The following is an 18,357-nucleotide window of genomic DNA, read 5'->3' as shown; positions in this document are numbered from 1 at the left end:
TTTGAGACTTTCTTAGCATTAAGACACTCTATTTTCACTTTTTTAAAAGTCATCAGGGAAACAGACTGCAATTTTTGATATCCAGTGTGTCTATATTGCTTTTTCTCAGAAAATACACTGCCATTTAACCGATAATACAAGTTAACATTCTGTAGATATTACAACTTTCAGGTCGTCCATTCGATTTTTTTTTATAGACCGGGAGCTATTGACCTACAGTTACTTCCAGAAAAGAAGGACAGCTTGTTATTGTAAACTCCAAGGTTCCTGTTTTCGGTAGTTAGCTATTTTTTAAAACTTTTTAACCACCTGGTCCTACATGCATGTATATGTATATGGTTTGGAGTCACCTTGCGCAAGGACACCGTGTCTGTTAAAAAAGCAAAATTTGTTTCACGTGAATTCCATCACACGGTTATGCATGGTTTTCGCAACAATTATTTAGTTTTGTACGGTCGGGGTTTTGAAGGCTACCTTAATTATATGTTAGCACTTTGTGTTAATGTATTCTCCGTAAAATCGGGATGCCGAAGTTTACTTGTTTTTCTTCTAATTATGCAAATGTCGGCCTTTTTTCGAAATGCGAACTCATTTCTTTGTTCTCTTTGATTAGTATGTCCTAATTGGGAAGAAGAAAAAGTGAATAAAGTCTTGAAGAACATGCGTCGTTAGTGCGGTATTAGCCAAGCACGTGTTTTCAATGCATGTTGTGAAAATTTTGGCGAACTTCGTCAGAATTTTCTTAGAGCATTATACATGTGTGTACCATTTCCGACGACTTTTAATGGTGCAAATAAGTGCATGAAAATTAAAAATAAAAAGAATGGAAAATAATATAATAGTGAATTATTTTTTGAAAAGTTGGTTTGCTTTGGTCCAGAATTATCTGCAGTATCATAGGTACATGTAGATATTTGAAAACTGTTATCAAAATTTGTCTTCTCCTTATGGATTTATAAGAGATCGGATGAAGATTAATTTTTTTTAGGATGGATACGATACTGAAAAAAAAAAAAAAAATCAACTTATATGAGAATTCTTTCAAAACTTCGATTTAAACAAGGTATATTAACATACCATCCTTGAAATATAACCTTTAAAAAGGTTCAATACTTGGAATATATTGATTTGAAATGATGTATGCGTAATAAAATCTTTAAACAGTCCAATTTGAAGTTCAAAACTCATGGGATTTCATTTCTCTATTATATAAGATTGGCTGGATCCGCTCCTGCCCATATACAGTAGATATAGTGCATCATATTGGGCGTTAAATTGGGAAATAATAGAGTTTGTAAAGTCGTGTTTAAGTCACATACACTGTATATCATTTAAATAAACTTTGTATGATTGAAATGATTCAGTTGTCAAAGCACCAGGCTTCTGATCATCTTCCCAAGTCAAGAGTTTCTGATCCGCTCCGCTTTTCAGAAACTCTTGGGAAAACTTGGGAAGATGACTTCTGATAAGCTTATAGGAATGACCTTTTTAGGTTGAGGGTTAAATGCATAGCCACCACAACTTGAGGCAACTCAATATTCTTAGTTTTTCTTCGTGTTGGCTAAAATATTCAAACTGACCATTCTAAGAAATTATGCTTTTGCAAAATTGTATTAAAGTATTTAAAAATATATCTAGATCTAAATAAAAATGAAAAAAAAAATGTATTTTACAACTAAATCAATAGGCATCTGCGCCATCTTAATTATTTATCCATCTTCCTTAACTATGACACACTGTGCAATGTCATTTCAATCATTATACCGTGAAAGGGATGGTTGAGATATTGAAAAAGGACATTCTTGTTGTCAAAAAGAGATTTTTTGGCAACATTGGTAATTTAATTATATTTAGATCTAAAGCTATTGTTCATTAAAACCAGGGATAACAATCGGTTACAGAATTGCTAATGCAGATAAGTAACCGCATAGTACCATTCCGACCAATTAACCGGTTAATGGTATATAAGAAATCATATGCATGTACTTTCCACAAGACCCCAATTAAAATGACTAGAGTTGACACCACGATTGTTTGTTGATATGCATGTACATGTAAACCTCTATATTATGCTTTAACAGATCCTTAACAGCAATATTCACTGTTACTTAAGATATCAAGGCCTCTGAACGTCTAGTACATTTAATGCATTTATTGGCCATCGTATCTTCCTAAACATTCTGGATAAATCAGTCATGACCACTAAAAAGCTCATAAACTCGGTGGACCGGTGCGTGGACGACGCTCTCTTTGGATTGGTCAGTATTAACACCGGCCTCCGCATCTTGCAAGGTCAGAAGATCGTGGTCAGGGAGGACATTGATGAGGTGATAAAGGCGGGAAAGGTGACGCTGCTGTGTGGCGGGGGGTCGGGCCACGAGCCAGCTCAGGCAGGTAACGTTATGGAAGACCAATAGCTATGAATCTAATCTTATTCGGGCAAGGTATATATATGATAGTACATGCAAAGGTTGATCTATTTGTATAAAGGACTAAATAGTTTAGAACGTGTTACATATTAAGGCTTGCTAAGGTAGATGCTAGAATTACGTATGTGATTCTTTTATGGATTGATTAAAACTTCGATAATAGTACTCAATCCCTGGCATGTTTTACATCATTACAATCTTACTTTGATGTTGTTCAAGGATTGTGATGTCTTAGTGTAGGTACTAGCAAATGGTTCTGAAATTGAAACAACCCCTTCACATTTTATTTGCGTTAGCCAGTGGTCTGAATCGTTTGTTCTTATCCGATAACAAGCATAACGCGTTACGTTAGAATAAAATAAAAACGTGAGAATAAGAATCGGACCCATGATGGGACTCCTGGCTAGCAAAGATGTGTCACATACATGTACAGACTATATGTAGTTCCCGAAAATACATTGTATTTCTCCTATTCTTAATATACAACTGTAGGTTCCATAAAGTGTAAACTCTTTAAGTAAAGTAGATACCATATCATTATTCATACATAAAAAAGTTATTTTTATCGACTTTACACGTGTTTTTCTAAGGCTATGTAGGCCCGGGCATGCTTTCAATAGCAGTTGCTGGGGCTGTGTTTGCCTCTCCTCCCCCAAGCAACATTCTGATGGCCTTGAGACACGTCACCAAAACTGACTCGGGTGAGTTATTCATTAAAAAAACAATTTTGCCTTCCAATTAGATACGAAATTCATTCTTATTCAAAGAAAGATATCTACTTGTCAGGAAATCCGTGATAATAATTTAATTATCATTATTTAGCTGGATGTGTAGTCATCATTACAAACTACACCGGGGATCGCTTGAACTTTGGATTAGCAATAGAACGTGCAAGACAGGAAGGCCTTAAGGTGGACTCCATAACCATTGGTGAAGATTGTGCTCTGACGTCATCCGACAGATCAGCGGGAAGGAGAGGACTTGCTGGTACCGTCCTTCTTAATAAGGTCAAGGCAATATTTCTATGATTACTTGTAGAACGTTTGACTTTAAAAAATTACGTTGTTTTGAACATTTATTCTCTTTTCCAGATATGTGGTGCGCTCGCAGAGGAAGGGAAAAGTTTAGAAGAAATCGTGGAGTTTGGAAAACGGGTTACAGAAAACATGGGTGCATTACTATCGCTTTGTCACATTTGAAAACGAATTCAATCTGAATCATTTTTCATAAAAGAGTTGCTAGTTGTATTAAATGCGCGTATTTGATTACTAGCATTAAATTGCAATCTTTTGATGTTGACTTTTAGGAACATTGGGGGTTAGCTTAACTCCGTGCAGTGTACCTGGGTCTGGACCCACGTTCAGTCTTGGGGAAGATGAAATGGAACTTGGTTTAGGTAAATTCGTTTTTTGTTTTTTTGTTTTTTTGTTTCTTGTTTTTTGAGGGGGGGGGGGGTTGTATTGCATACATATATCATCCCGTAACACGTTGTTCTGCAGCATATACGATTGTATTTCTGATAAACAAAAATACGTTCTTTGAACTTAGGTTTACATGGCGAAGCTGGTGTGGGAAGAACAAAGGTAAAACATTTACAAAGTATTTATTTTGAATTATGAATTTAATATCAACTACTGGTAACCGATTTTAATATTTAACTTCATAGTTTACACAGGATTTTCAACTGTTTCCTCATATTATTCATTGCCTTCCCTTTGGTGCTATACCGGTATACATGTTGACTTTCAGATAAGACCAGCGAATGAGGCGGTGAAGATGATGCTAGACCACATGACAAATACTGGCAACGGGACTCACATTAGGATTGGAAAGGGTACAATATTAGTGTTCATACAGATTGGCATAATAACAGTTTTGATACAAACATAAAGATCTACATTTAATAGTAAATGCAGAAACCGTATTAGTTTATAGAAAGACACGGACCATCGTTTTCGCCGTGTGTTGCTTCAACCTTGCATTTTGTTTATATGGTGGTTCATGTATATTAAATTGCTGCTTTTCCAGGAGACAAAGTTGCTTGTTTGGTGAATAACTTGGGAGGATTGTCCCTGCTGGAGATGAACATTGTAGCTGGGGAGGTTATCTCACAATTAGGTATATCTATCAACTGTATGTTTGATCATGTAATACTGAATGTTCTGTTTTCGTCCATTGAGTTCGATCATGTATCGGTTGATTCTATACAGAGCAGAGGGGTGTAGCTGTGGAGAGGGCCTATTGTGGTTCCTTTATGACGTCACTGGAAATGGCTGGTCTCTCAGTAACAATTCTCCGTCTTGATGTCACCATCAAACGGTGTCTAGGTATGTCATACGCTTTTAAAATTGCATTTTTTGAATTTCGATACGCGTATTAATGCTAGTCATCTGGATTAATTGCTGTTGTTAGATGCCAAGGTGACCGTTCCTGCTTGGTCCGGCCCGGTACTGTGTCGAGGGAAATCTGACAGAGAAACCCCGGTATACATTCCCGTAAAGGAAAAAGACAACATTCATAAATCTGGCGATTTCACAAGAACATCTCCAGGTAAACGGAAACAGTGTTCTTTTTTCAACTTTTGTATTCCTTTTGTATTCCTTTGTCTAAATATACATAAATGCACAACTTTAAACGTAATATTATATTATGATCGACTTTTTACGCACCTGTTCTTTGTTGAAACATATTACTTCATAGAGACTGCAGACATGTTGTATGAGATGATAAAGCTGTCCATGGAGAGACTGATAGCAGCAGAGACTGAGCTCAACACCCTGGACAAGGAGAGTGGGGACGGGGACTGTGGGTCTACTCTGGCCCGGGGGGCAAAAGGTCAGATACTTCAATCAAATAATGAAACCGAGGGGCTAAAGGTCAGGGAAAAAGTGAATCGGTTGAATAAACCACAGGGCTAGAGGTGTTTCACCCTGTTTTTTCTTTAAAACAGTTAAACTTTCCAGCTGATTTTAATAAATTGTAGCATATAATGTATCCAAAGATTATGAATAAGCTTATTATACTATGTAAATCATAAATTCTGAATTTAAAAAGATCTGTAATTTAGAAATATTAAAGGAACTTGGGAAAAAGGATAAACCAAATCTACCCGTACACACCCCAGCAGACCTAGTTTTATCTATAGCTAAGATAGTGGAGCAATCGATGGGCGGATCCTCGGGAGCGGTAAGATATTTGTTAATAATTGTTTTTAAAACATGTTTCCTTGTTTATTGTTCATTTTTTATTGAAATATTCTTAAAATACATGTATATTGATGATATTTTTAAATTATGCCTTGTCTTAGATTTTTATTGTTCCAAGGAGAACCAATACATTGTTGTCATAGATGGTTCTTGGAGCTATAAAATTAGCAATCATTTCAGAATAAATTATATTTTTTGATAATCTGGGTTACATTTTTCTGCAATGGCCGCAACATGTGCACGTAAACCTTCATTACCGTATGAACACCAAAATAGTTTTTCATTGATTATATGAAAGCGATGTCTGGGTGACACTTATAATTAAAGCATACACATGTACGCACATGAATCTGTTGCTGTTGTTGTTGTTGCTAATGTTGTCATCGTGTTCTAGTTGTTGGTTTTCGTAGCAGATGTTAGGTTTTTTAAACCAGTTCTGAATCTCCTTGCATAGCTGTATAGTCTGTTCTTAACTTCCGCCTCACGTGCCTTGCAAAATGACGTTACAAAGTCGGGATGGGAGAGAGCACTAAATGAGGGAACTTCCACTGTAATAAGGTACACATACCATGCATACAGTCATGTTCGAACCTCTTTTACACAAAAACTATCTAGTCTCATTAGTGTAGACTTTTTTAAGCCAGCACTGAGATGTTTTTATAATATTTTTTAATGTTAGATATGGCGGAGCTCAGCCTGGAGACAGAACCATGGTATGTGTTTGTTGAATTTTCAGGTAACTTGCATTCGGCGCGTATTTATTTGTACAAGCCCTGAAATATTTTCAAATAAAATTGCTATCTGAATCAAAACAGAATTTGATATCATATAAGATAAGGATAATGGCCAGTATCTGTACAAGTTTATTCAACACGTACAACTGATACAAGTGTTATTCGTTATATCAAGTCTGTCTGGATTTTTTTCTTTTCTAACATTGAATATTTTTTTTTCATGCATTCGGTGAAACGAAGCTTTTACGCTTTACGAGTATGGAAAAGTTATCCGTAAACAAAGGTTTATAATAATTAAATGTGAATTTATCTGATATATTTGGTTGCTATAGATCTATGACTTTATGTTACCTCAGGTAGATGCGCTGTTTGCCGCTGCTTCGGCAATTAGTAGTACCCGGGATTCCTCTTGTCCCTTCACTATCATTGAGTCGGCAGTTCAGGTTGGTCTTTTTCGATATATCATTAGATAGCAAATATCAGGGCTCGAAAAAATGATTTATTTCTTTTTTCTTATATTGTCCATGAATTATTCTGTGATCACAGGGGGCAGTTAATTTATTGTGTTTCGAAGCACATACATTGAATTATTTCTCCATGTTTAATTGATTTGTGACTCCATTAGGCTGCAGACTCCGCGGCTAAGGCCACAGCTTCCATGAAAGCCCATGCCGGCAGAGCCAGTTATGTCAGCGCAGAAAGGTTAAAGAACCCCGACCCTGGGGCCGTGGCAGTGACAATATGGTTAAAAGCAATACTCGAGGTTCTCCAAAAAGCGCAAAGTGGTCACTGTTGAATATAAATTCGAAGATACTATGAATCCAGGAAATTCTACCTTCTAAACTTCTAGTACTCAAGACCTTATACAGTAAAAAAAAATTGTATTAATTAAGCATGTTGAGCGCGGATATACCTTTATCTTAATATTTTGGAGTTAATTAAATATGAAATCGAAACTGGTTTTACAAGAAGAGAAATCTTTAACGCCATTGATTTAACAAATCATACCAGAATTATCAGTGATGTGTGTTTTATTTTGTCTTTAGCTTATCTTTATTTTGCTCTTTAAATTATTCTAGTGTTGAAATCATTCATACAGTTGGGATTATTTGTACATTGTTATTTCATTTGATTTGAAGATGTTTTATTATGTAAATGAATTACATACATGGATGAGACAGCAGTCATTGCATATGTAAGCCTTCTCCATAAATTGGACATTGATATTTGAACTCCGTATGAGTATGTGTATGTGTCAATTAATAAATGAATAAATAAATTTAATTCATTCTTTAATATGTTTTAATTTTTACATATTATCATGTACAAATACATTAATACAATGCACGTGGCATAGGAAACTACTATAAATAGAACCTGACACGCGGACAGTGCCATTTAATATCAAATTGGTAATTCTAACGACGAATCAGAATCAACAAAGTAGGCTATCCTCAATTTCTGGACATCTCTGAACTACCATCTCCAGCATCCGAGAAAAATGAACTGTCAAAAGAGTTATTGCTAGACTCGTCGAACCTCTTGGGGTCTTTTTCTATACATTCCAACAGTTTTGCGCTATGCTGTTGAGCTTTGGCGCGTAGAGCCGCGATACTTTCCGAACGAATTTCCTCCTTGACCCGGTTATTGGTATCACTTCCGTCAACGCTTCCTTCCTCTTCACGCATTTTCTTGGACGCCTCTATTGATTTTTTATGCATTCCTGAAAGGAAGAAAAAATCTTTTGAATTTCATTCACTGTTTTTATCCTCTTCTTTTTCTGTTTCTCTCTCATTTGTTTGTTGCTGTTTATATATAAATACTGTTTCATGCGTACCTAAAAGCCAAGGCGCTGACGATTTGTCTATGCCTTTGTCAGCACTTTTTACGATGCAGTCCGGAAGCGGAAGTGCATGTCGCACCATTGCCCCATACAGTCCGTATTCCGCCATGATGCTGCTCTTGCCCCACGTCTTCTCTGTCTTCCTCCATTTGGCTCGACGATTTTGAAACCACACCTGTAAATGAAATGTTACGTGTGATACATACTGATTGGATTGAACAAAAGCACACCATTAAATTGAATTTAATTTAAAAAAGAGCTTTTTCATCACTTTTAGATTCTTCATCAGATATGAATGTCAGTTTGGAAAAAGCACCCTCGGCAACAAAGACATTTAGTATTAGATGAACGATTTAATAAAACGAAATTTGGTTCGATTTAGGAGATGCATGTATACAACACATCCATACTCTGATTTAATTTGGTTCAAAATTGATAACAAAATTAATCATAACTTAACTTTATATATTTTTCCTTTCACAATTTTTATGTTTAACAGCGAAGTGCAACATATGGAAGCGCCCGAGTGTTCGATATCTGATGTGGCTTTTGATCTTTTACCTTTTTGAATTTAAAAATGCATTTTATGATAACCTACTATTCAATTTAAAATTTTGAATATATCATATAAAGTCTTAATTTGAAAAAAAAATCAGATAATTTGTAAATTTGAAATGGGGAAAAACAACTTTAACTGGTTTGGTTTTTTAATATTACTTTGATAAGCAAAGCTTTTAAATGAATATTTAACTATTGGCATGAATGTTTTTTTCATTTTTTTTATATTTTAAAACATCGACTGATTCTGGATCAAGAAGGAATTTGCTATCACGGGATCTTCATGTCGGTGCTTTGTATATCCAGCATTGAACGTTCAGTCGAGCGTTGGACTTTGTAGTACAAGGCCTGTAAAGTTACCAAGTTTTCTCAGAAAATAGCGATAATTAAAAAGGTATTATTTTAACCTCATCTTTTTGAGACATTTCCTCAATCTCCATGTCTACATTTAGACCTACGGAGAAAATTTCTTTTGAAGTAAGAATTTTTCAGTCGAATCTGTAAGATGTTTTTGAAATCGCAGATAAAAACAGTATCTAGTTCCTGCGTCAACAAAAACATATGTATGCTTTCTTAATTAATTTGAATATCAATTTGTAGAAGCATGTTCCGTTTTCCGTTATCGACATCTTGGATAAACTTAAGACGGAACTTTTCGGTACATCGCTTGCCAAATCGCGGGGAACTCTCGCCATGATACAGCGACTTACGGAAGACTTCGAGAGCTAAAAAATATTTACATGCGAGATAGAAATCTTGCGTGAATGTGTCCAGCCCCGCGTCTGTTTAGATACGGAGGCCAATTAGAAATCATGTACCGTCTCCCGCGGGAACAGCAAATTCCTTACGCTGATAATTGGTTTTCTATTGCAATATATCAAAGTTTCTTAGCGGTTAGCTCCAAGACAGTTTACTACTTTTATAAAAATCAACGAAATGTTCATATAAAATTCGGGTTGACTCGGTTCTTTCTTATTTACATAAGATCTTTTAATTCTATTTACTGAGTACAATCTCTCTCTCTCTCTCTCTCTCTCTCTCTCTCTCTCTCTCTCTCTCTCTCCTATTCAACGAGTACCGTCTATAGTCTTGTTTTATTCCACTCACCTGGATTCTGTCTTCTGGTAGATCAATCTTCAGAGCTAGGACTTCTCTGGCATACAAATCAGGATAATGTGCTTCTTTAAACGTTTTCTCCAATTCTTCTACTTGGTAGCTCGTAAAAATTGTTCTACAGATTGAAAATAAAATAATTTACATATCGTGAATGATTTGAATGAGGGAAATGTTTCATGTATATACTATCTATACTAGAGTCAAATATATCAAAACTATGAAGAATAACAGTACAATGTCCTGAATTGGACAACCTCTGTTCCTAATACTGGAGAACAGATTTGATGTAGATCCTTTTTTATCATTCTAACGAGATGGAAGCCCCCTTCCAATTCTTTTTATTTAATTGGAAGGAACTTGCATCATTAAATATATAATAACGATCCAATTTGTAAACATGGACTCTGTAACCGCACAGAGTACGCGTAGTGAGTGATTGGGCCAACTAATTGGAAATTAAAAAGACTAATAGTTTGCTTTCTTTTCTTATTGGGGATGTTTATCTCTTAATAGGAAAGGAAATCGATGGTAGACGCCGCGCGGGCTTTTATCATGGTACTTCGTGTAATGAGATGGAGTAATTGTTAATCGGAAGGAGGAATTTGGCCACGTGCAATGACGTTGTCTGAGTTGACATAACAAATAGTCCTTAGGTGCCGTGTGACGTTTCCACCAAATCGTACGCGCCCCTACCTATCTTGGGGATTCTCGTTAACGAACTAATTGACAAGGACTTGTTTTCTGTTGACACTTATTAGTTAGTAGATTAATGTAATCAAATTAAATAGAAAATACAAGACCGACCCCGGATAGAGATTCCATTCAACTCGACAAGGAATTGGCATGAAAACTGATTGGTTCAATAAGAGTTTTTTTGTTTCATTATAACCATTAAGGTTGCAAGTCAGCATTTTGTATAAGAATCAAATGGGCATTGATTCTATCGTTCAAAATGTATTTTACGAGACAATGTTATGCAATGAATGGTCTAATCAATCTAAAATATCTATCATCAAATTTTGAGAAATTTTTTTTTTGATACGAATATAAATCTTTCTATATTAATTGCAAAATACCAGTTAAATTCACTTTCTTATACAAATGTACAATGTAATTGTCCTTTTCTAAATGATGCATATTTCTATATCGATTTATAGATGATGAATTCGGGTTAAAATTGGATAGTGATATCCAAACTAATGAGTGTCCTTATCGAACACACTGGAGTTGACATCTTCGTATAAGAAAAGATTTAAAGTTAAAGAATTATAAAACTGTTTTGTTTACTATTTCCGTGGATCTTAAACATTAAAATAGTCACCCATTCATATAAAATAAATCCATACACACTCACAACAGAACTTTTCATACAACTATTCAAATTATTTCAGAAGTGAAATAGATCATAAAATTTGATTTCATTCTAATCCTGGTTTGTGGTCATGGGGCTCGGATGAAGGGGGCGGGTGGTGAGTGGTGACGACCTACCTGTGTCTCCGGCGTTTTTTCTGCTTCTTGCAGATCGCTGTGTTGTCTGTTATCTTGTCCTGGTGAGCACACTCTGGGCGGAGATGAGCTGAAAATGGATCACATTATTACATTTATTTATATTTAATACATTTCGTCAATGACCATTATTATATTTAATTGTACAACCGCAGAAAATTAAATAAATATAAGTAACAATGAATCATTCTTTGAATACATGTATTATGAAGTGATCACAGGCACGTAGCATCGGAAAGGGGGGGCAGGCCCCCCACTTTTTTGCGGAGCAAAGAATTTTCTTAAATTTACATACAAAAAATTGAATTAGCATGGAGTTGCCACCCCCACCCACTTTTCTTTGACTATGTAAAAATTTAATTGAAAAGAAGGAAATAAACGGTTAAATTGAAGTTAAAAGTTTAACCCCCCCCCCTCCCCCAACGGATTAGGATTTTCAGGATTTTGGAAAGTGACCTTTTTCGGTTCGGTTTTTTTTTTTTTTTTTGGCTTGTCAAGATTTTTTGGATGAGTCTGCCCCCCCCCCCCCCCCCCCCCACTTTCTAAAACGATGCTTCGTGCCTGGATCAAACACGGTCGGGCTTGATCAAATTTATCATAAGGCCCTTCGGGCTTATCAGATTTAATCATCCCCGACCGAATTAGATCAACTCATAATACTCAAAGAACGATTTCTTTTTAAAGTACACGTACATGACCAAATTAAAACCAAAAGCATCTTGTGCAATTGTTGACATTTTATGTTGAAATGGGAAATTCTAATTCTTTAATTTTTCCTTATTCATTTGAATGTTTATATATTATTCATCAAATTCTTTAAATCTTTTATGATTAACTCCCGTACGGCATGAAACCCTAAGCATATACATAATGCAATGGTATCAAGCAGACAAATATACAAATCAAGCATTTTACATAAGTGAAAGAATATAGCATGTGGTAGGGATGTTAATGAATGGCCCCTTGAAATATACATGCATGTGCCTCTTAACTTTATATAAAGGTTTACTTAGCAAAGTGCGCAATTTATTTATATTATGATTCAAAATTCTGTTCAAACGCCCTTGATAACAATTAAGTTAATGAAGGTTAGTAAAACAAATAATTATGAAAGAAATCGTGACTATATGAAGTTATAACAATTGCAGATGAGAGATTTTTATTCTCTTGCTCTAAAGAGACGTGTTAATAAGTGCGAATAAATGAGATGGATGGATGGTAAATTAAGAGTTTGTTAGCTCCTCTAGAAAATAGAATAAAAATTCACAAAATGATACATACACGATACTTTAAAAAGGTTTATCACTGATTATATTGAACCGTTCACATCACCTTATATTAATTACGTGTAGCTGATTCAATTTTACCTCAAGTGTGCATGCTTTTGTGCAGATTATTTTTAAATGTAATATTCTACATAACTTAAGTTTATATTATTTTACTTATACCAAAACTTAACATTACAATTACGTTAATTCGTAAAAGAAAACTGATACCAAAGCAAAGATATGTATTGTGTATAACGCTTAAACTGCTCAACTATATAATTAAAAGTGTTACATTTCTGTCAACGTTACAAGCAGAAAAAATATAAAGTCCGAAACAATTGTTCTCCATGCCACTAATTCATTACACTCTGCCTATTTTGGGGGCATGGGGTATGAAGAACTTTGATATATGCAATGGAACAAACCAGATGGGGATTTTTTTTTCTTTTTTTTTTTTTTTTAGAATTTCATATTTTAGTTACCTTTCTTAAAAACTTCTTATATACGTGAGAGAGAGAAAAATCCAGTAGACAGAAGTACTGAGGTTTGAGGGAAAATGTAAAAGAAATTAAAATTGGCGTATTTCCTAAATACACATAGAATACAAAAGTAAAGATTGTTAGCAATGGATGAAATTTCCATGGAAATTGTGATGGTAAAGGTCAATTTTAATTTTAAAACCATAAAATGTCATGCCAGAAAGTTCACACAATCTTAATGTACATATAATTAGAAACAATCTCTTTGGTTTTCTTGAATTTGTTTTCTTGACTGTGTGTACAATTTAATAGAAAGCATAATCATGAACTAAGAAAAATCTAACTTCTTTTTCTGAAAGTTGTTCTAAACTCTGTATAACTTGGGCCAATATTTTTTTTTACTTTGTAACATACGTTCATAAGTAAGAAAAAAAAAATTAAGGTCATGTTCAAACATTAAAAAGAAAATTAATTAATTTTCCGAAAAATACAAATAAAATCTTCTATTTTGGTTCTCACATGATCAGATCAGCTTGAAACCGAATCAAGATTTTTAAAAAGGATACCCCCAAACCCAACCCCACCCCACCCCTCTCACCCACACACATGTAGTCTGCTCTTTTGATTGCTAATTTGATTGAGATAAGCAGCTCCTTCAGTTATTATTTGTAAATTAATCGTATGAAAAAGAAATTTTGTTAAAAAGAGAAACAGGATGTTTAAACAAGAAACCTGCACTCAGACTAAAGCCTCCCTCGTGTACATGCCCGGCTGTTTATTTGGAGTGTCTTTAAGACGATCCTAGAAACCATACACTTTCTCCTGTTAGCTTTTTCTTCCGAACAAGTTGTTATTAGAAATGTCACTTTTCACCTTTTATGTGAAAAGTTTTATCAAATCCACCACTCATGGAATACACTGTATGTCCATTATTGTGTCACCACGCCTGTCTACCCCATTTCCCGCTAGTTTCCCGGCGCAGTAAGTGGCGCAGAACACGAGATCTGGCGCCCAGTGGTCAGTGCAAGGCTAGGAGCCCCTCCAGTCATCCGCTAAAAATTCTCCAACTCCTCTGTAAAGCGACTTTCTACCTGTTTGTTTTCTTAATTGTCATTCTCTAAAAGACACTTATTTCCTAGCTTTACCCGCCATTTGAGTCATTGAGTGTATTGAATTAGAGTGAAGACAAGCGGTTTTCAAGTGGATAAGGCAAAGCGATGAGTGCTCTTTATTTGACAGAAAGTTGCTCTTCAAATAGTCAATTCGTGGTCACGTCGTTAGCAGCGCTGTAATGTTAATGCTTTGACAAAATGAACATAATTTGATTTGAAGAGCTAGTTATGTTTTGAATGTTTGATAATGAACAACGTTCATTAAGTGTCTAGTATTTGTTGAGAAAGAAAATGAGAAATACTAAGATACCCCATTTCCTGGGTGAGTCTCGTTCTAAGTGGTGGGGAATACACCCACACCCAGGAGCAAACGGGCATTTTCTAATAATATTAATATAGATCAGTACCAAATCGGTTGAAATATTTTAGTTTATAAAAAAAACCGCCAACTGCCGAGGAGAAAATTAGAACAGATCCCCGGCACAACATTGTTTGACTCTCTGCTAACACCTTTTTATCGGTGTGCTAATTACCAATGACGAATTGACCAGAACAGCAGTTGTCGAACTTGGGAGGTGGTACCACTCTCACCTTAACCGATGCCCCCGCTGTGCGGATCAAAATCGCTAACAAAACACTTTATATGGTCAATTGAGCCTATTTGGAATTGAAAAGAAACAGTTTAACAATAGACAACTAATGTCAATATATGTCCGGCTAATTGGCTTTCCAAACGATGCGGCCACTTGGGCCGACAAAAGACTAAGTTGATCGGGATTAGTATAAAGTATCAGACTTGATCAGCAAAGCTGAGTCTTATCTTGTTTTCTCAATGTTCACAAATATACAAGTCCTGGTGAGAACAATGATTGATAATTTATCTAGAAACAATATGAAATTCTCTATCCCCGTATCTGTCGCGTGCGATATATGTACGTTATATTCAGCCGGAAAATTAGCTCGAGAAGTTTGCAAAGCATTGATTGAGCAAGGGTGCTTATGATAAACACGGGAGAATGTAACAATCCAAAAATCCCTCTTCAACTCTAATCAGATTTGTGAGACAATACAAATAGTACGGACAAAGCTTGTTGTAAATTAGCAGAATGTTGACATGCATTTTTGGGACGACTCATCCGTCCTATTGCTATGCAGACGGATGGGGGGACCTTATCGGCCGCGGTGTTGGGTCAAATGAGTATGAGGGGTGAGGTATTTGGTTTAATCCCCCCGAACTCGATTTCCAGGAGACACTCCATGTGTGCGGAGGTGATTCATCCATAGGATGAGGTGTGCTATATGCTTAATGCAATCGTTAAACTATTTCAAAAAAGTGTTCAGACTCGTTTCTTGTGACTACTTGGTATGTTATCAACAGCATGCAAATATCGTTATCAAAATATTAAAAAGCATTCTACACTCAAAAATTTGGTTTTAGAAATTTTGGTCCTTTATACAAACTTTAATACTTTGCTGTCTTTGGAAGATATATTTGTTGGGTGATATCAAGCAAACAAAAATAATCTCATAAATTGCATAAACTACATCATATAGTATGAACAAGTTTTGAATAGTTTTATTATCTTTGTATCATCATTATCTACATTTGTAAGTCATACTTGTACCAAAAAAGTTAATGATGTGGTAATTCCTTGCTTGAAAATTAATTTTATGCGTACATGATAAACACGTTAACTTATGGTTAAATGCATTCATGGGAATATACAATTATATTTGCAAAAACAGAAAATTGAAATCCGTGTTATAAAATTTTTTATATTTTAATTTTCTTTTGGTATTTTCAATTTATTTCATTTCAAATTTAAACATAAAAGACAATTATCTTAACAATCAACATTTGATCAACTGAATATTTTCTACGATGCACATGATAACAGTTTTAATGATTTCCTTTATATAATTTCAAAAATAATTGTTTTGGGTAAAGAAGATAAATATAGCTGAAATATTGTATTTTTAATTGATATTATCATTACGTATGTGCACTGTTCAGTATTGATGAATTCAATTTTTAGACAGTCTTCTAAAATACCCAATTATATTTTCTCCGATTTTAATTAAAATCGTCGTTTTCATACGATCAAAAGGCAAAGAATTAGCAAAATAATATTTTAAAATGTGTTCCAATTTAATTCCTGGGAAATATTTGAATTCAGGTGTCTGAAGATTTCTACTATTACAAAGTAAACAGTTTAATAGAACTCTGTGACCCTGAAAATTAAGAAAACTTATTTACTTAAGGCACACGAAAACTGTGTACCAGTGGTTGTATTATCGTAGCTAATGAAAGTAGTCTGTGAAACTCCGGGGATCCTGAGAATACAGCGACTTACAAATTTATTAGATTATTTTTGACATCCCAATATTTGTTTCCCAAGTTTTGATTCGGTGTGTTTTTCAAGAAATGTCGTCTAGATTAACTTAGAGCTCAGACATGTACCTTCGCTTTTCAGCTGATAACATCGGAGGTCTTATTTTTGTTTATATTTATGTGCAAATGCGAAATGTTCATCTGTATCCCAAAAAAGCAAATAAAATAAATTGAATTTAGCTTAATTAGTTACAGAAATTTAAAAGAAAAACGGAAATTATTATTTCAGTCATTTTTATAATAGATACTGGGAAACAAAATTTTGATATACATCTTACATGCATTGGTATATCGTTTTTTTTCTATGTCAAACATGGGATAATATATAAAACAATTGAATTGAGTAACATGTAAATAATTTTAGGAAGAACAATTATAATCAAAACCATCAATATTGTATCAATGTAATATTTTAAAATCATAGCTTTATTGGTTTATGTCAAGGTTGTGTTTTAACGACTGCTGTGTTAGGATGGTTTGCTGCCGGTGTGAATACTGTTGACAATTTGTCAGAGTTACATATAGATCTACAATATGACAATTATTTTGTACTTTTCCACAATTCAATAAAATGGTTTTATTTTTTTTTTATATGAAAGCAGAAATTTGGAGCCATATTTTATTTTTTTTTTAAATGATCAATTATCAATTATTGTCTAATTTGTTGCATAAAACAGTAAAATCGTTCAAAAAAAGGTATCTACCTTGTACAATGTAAGATATGAATATTCACATTTCATTTAAAGTATTTTGGCATACCTGAGATCTACTGAAAGTTGACATGCAAATTGATTCCATATGCTCAAAAATGTCAAAAGGACATTTCATATGGTTTTGGGGATGCATATATAGTATTACAATGTAAATCATTATTTAACACTTACTTTCCTCTGGCGAAGCTTTGAGTCCGTATGCCGGAGTTTCCTGGCACCTGTTGACATTATTGGTGATGGGTTGAGGGACACAGTTAGGTGCTGTCTGATTGAGAGAGTCAAATCTCCATGGACAAAAAGAGTTATTCTGGGACTGTGGAATTTCCCGGTAATAATTCGGATGCTGGGGCTCTGCACCGTATGCCGGGTTCATCCCCCCACCGTTAACACCCGCAGGGTACATAGAGTTAGAGGGGCATATCCCCAAATTGTCCAAAATGTCGGGGCTCGGATTCTGTCGGCAAGGAGTTGTGTTAAGTCCAAGAATTTCATGTATTGCAAACGACGATCTTTGTGCCGAGTTCGGAAGAACGTTCATTTGCGAGTAGTTGCCGGTGTTCATATTTCCATAATGGTGCTGGAACCCCATCATTGCCTGGGAATTATTGCCCAGAAGGGGATTCATTGTCATTACAAAAATCTGAGGTCCTCCTTGCAGTCTTCAAAGGAAAGTCTATGAATGCAGGCGGTGCAAATAATTTGTTTAACAAGGTGTACACAAAACGATGTTCATCTGTGCCTTCAAACGGCCAGTTTTACACCCAATGAGTGCCTTAAACTGCACTAACTAATTGGAGAATCCCGCTACGAGTTATCACAACTTCTTATTGAAATTTTTTAAGAAGACACTACCAATTCATAAAAATCTCGGTAATTTAATAATCAGTCGGAAAGTCTTCAACTTTTTATACATATGTTATCAGTTCAAAGATGTTTGCAAATGCGCGAGATTTCACGGGATTTTGATTGACTGCTAAAGACGTGTAATTGGCGATTGTTTT

At 34.9% G+C, this 18,357-nt stretch overlaps 2 protein-coding genes across 2 annotated transcripts; one reads left to right on the top strand and one right to left on the bottom strand.

Annotated features, from left to right (window-relative positions):
- Positions 1-2,156: 2,156 nt before the first annotated feature.
- On the top strand, positions 2,157-7,520 carry LOC105340697 (triokinase/FMN cyclase). Its single transcript, XM_011446873.4, has 16 exons — positions 2,157-2,394; positions 3,020-3,130; positions 3,252-3,436; positions 3,521-3,599; positions 3,736-3,825; positions 3,978-4,012; positions 4,179-4,263; positions 4,458-4,547; positions 4,640-4,756; positions 4,842-4,979; positions 5,130-5,264; positions 5,497-5,615; positions 6,090-6,193; positions 6,315-6,348; positions 6,726-6,812; positions 6,995-7,520. The coding sequence occupies exons 1-16, from the start codon at positions 2,196-2,198 to the stop codon at positions 7,163-7,165; spliced, it is 1,779 nt and encodes a 592-aa protein (XP_011445175.3). The 5' UTR covers positions 2,157-2,195; the 3' UTR covers positions 7,166-7,520.
- Positions 7,521-7,699: 179 nt separating this feature from the next.
- LOC105340700 (visual system homeobox 2) lies at positions 7,700-18,357 on the bottom strand. Its single transcript, XM_034469798.2, has 5 exons — positions 17,528-18,357; positions 11,375-11,462; positions 9,878-10,001; positions 8,207-8,387; positions 7,700-8,092 (listed from the first exon to the last, which is right to left on the bottom strand). The coding sequence occupies exons 1-5, from the start codon at positions 17,985-17,987 to the stop codon at positions 7,824-7,826; spliced, it is 1,122 nt and encodes a 373-aa protein (XP_034325689.1). The 5' UTR covers positions 17,988-18,357; the 3' UTR covers positions 7,700-7,823.

The sequence above is a fragment of the Magallana gigas genome, chromosome 6, assembly GCF_963853765.1.
Source record: "Magallana gigas chromosome 6, xbMagGiga1.1, whole genome shotgun sequence".
NCBI classification, from domain to species: Eukaryota; Metazoa; Mollusca; class Bivalvia; order Ostreida; family Ostreidae; genus Magallana; species Magallana gigas.
The sequence above is the reverse complement of the archived record's forward strand: the minus strand, read 5'-3'. Positions and strand labels throughout refer to the sequence as shown.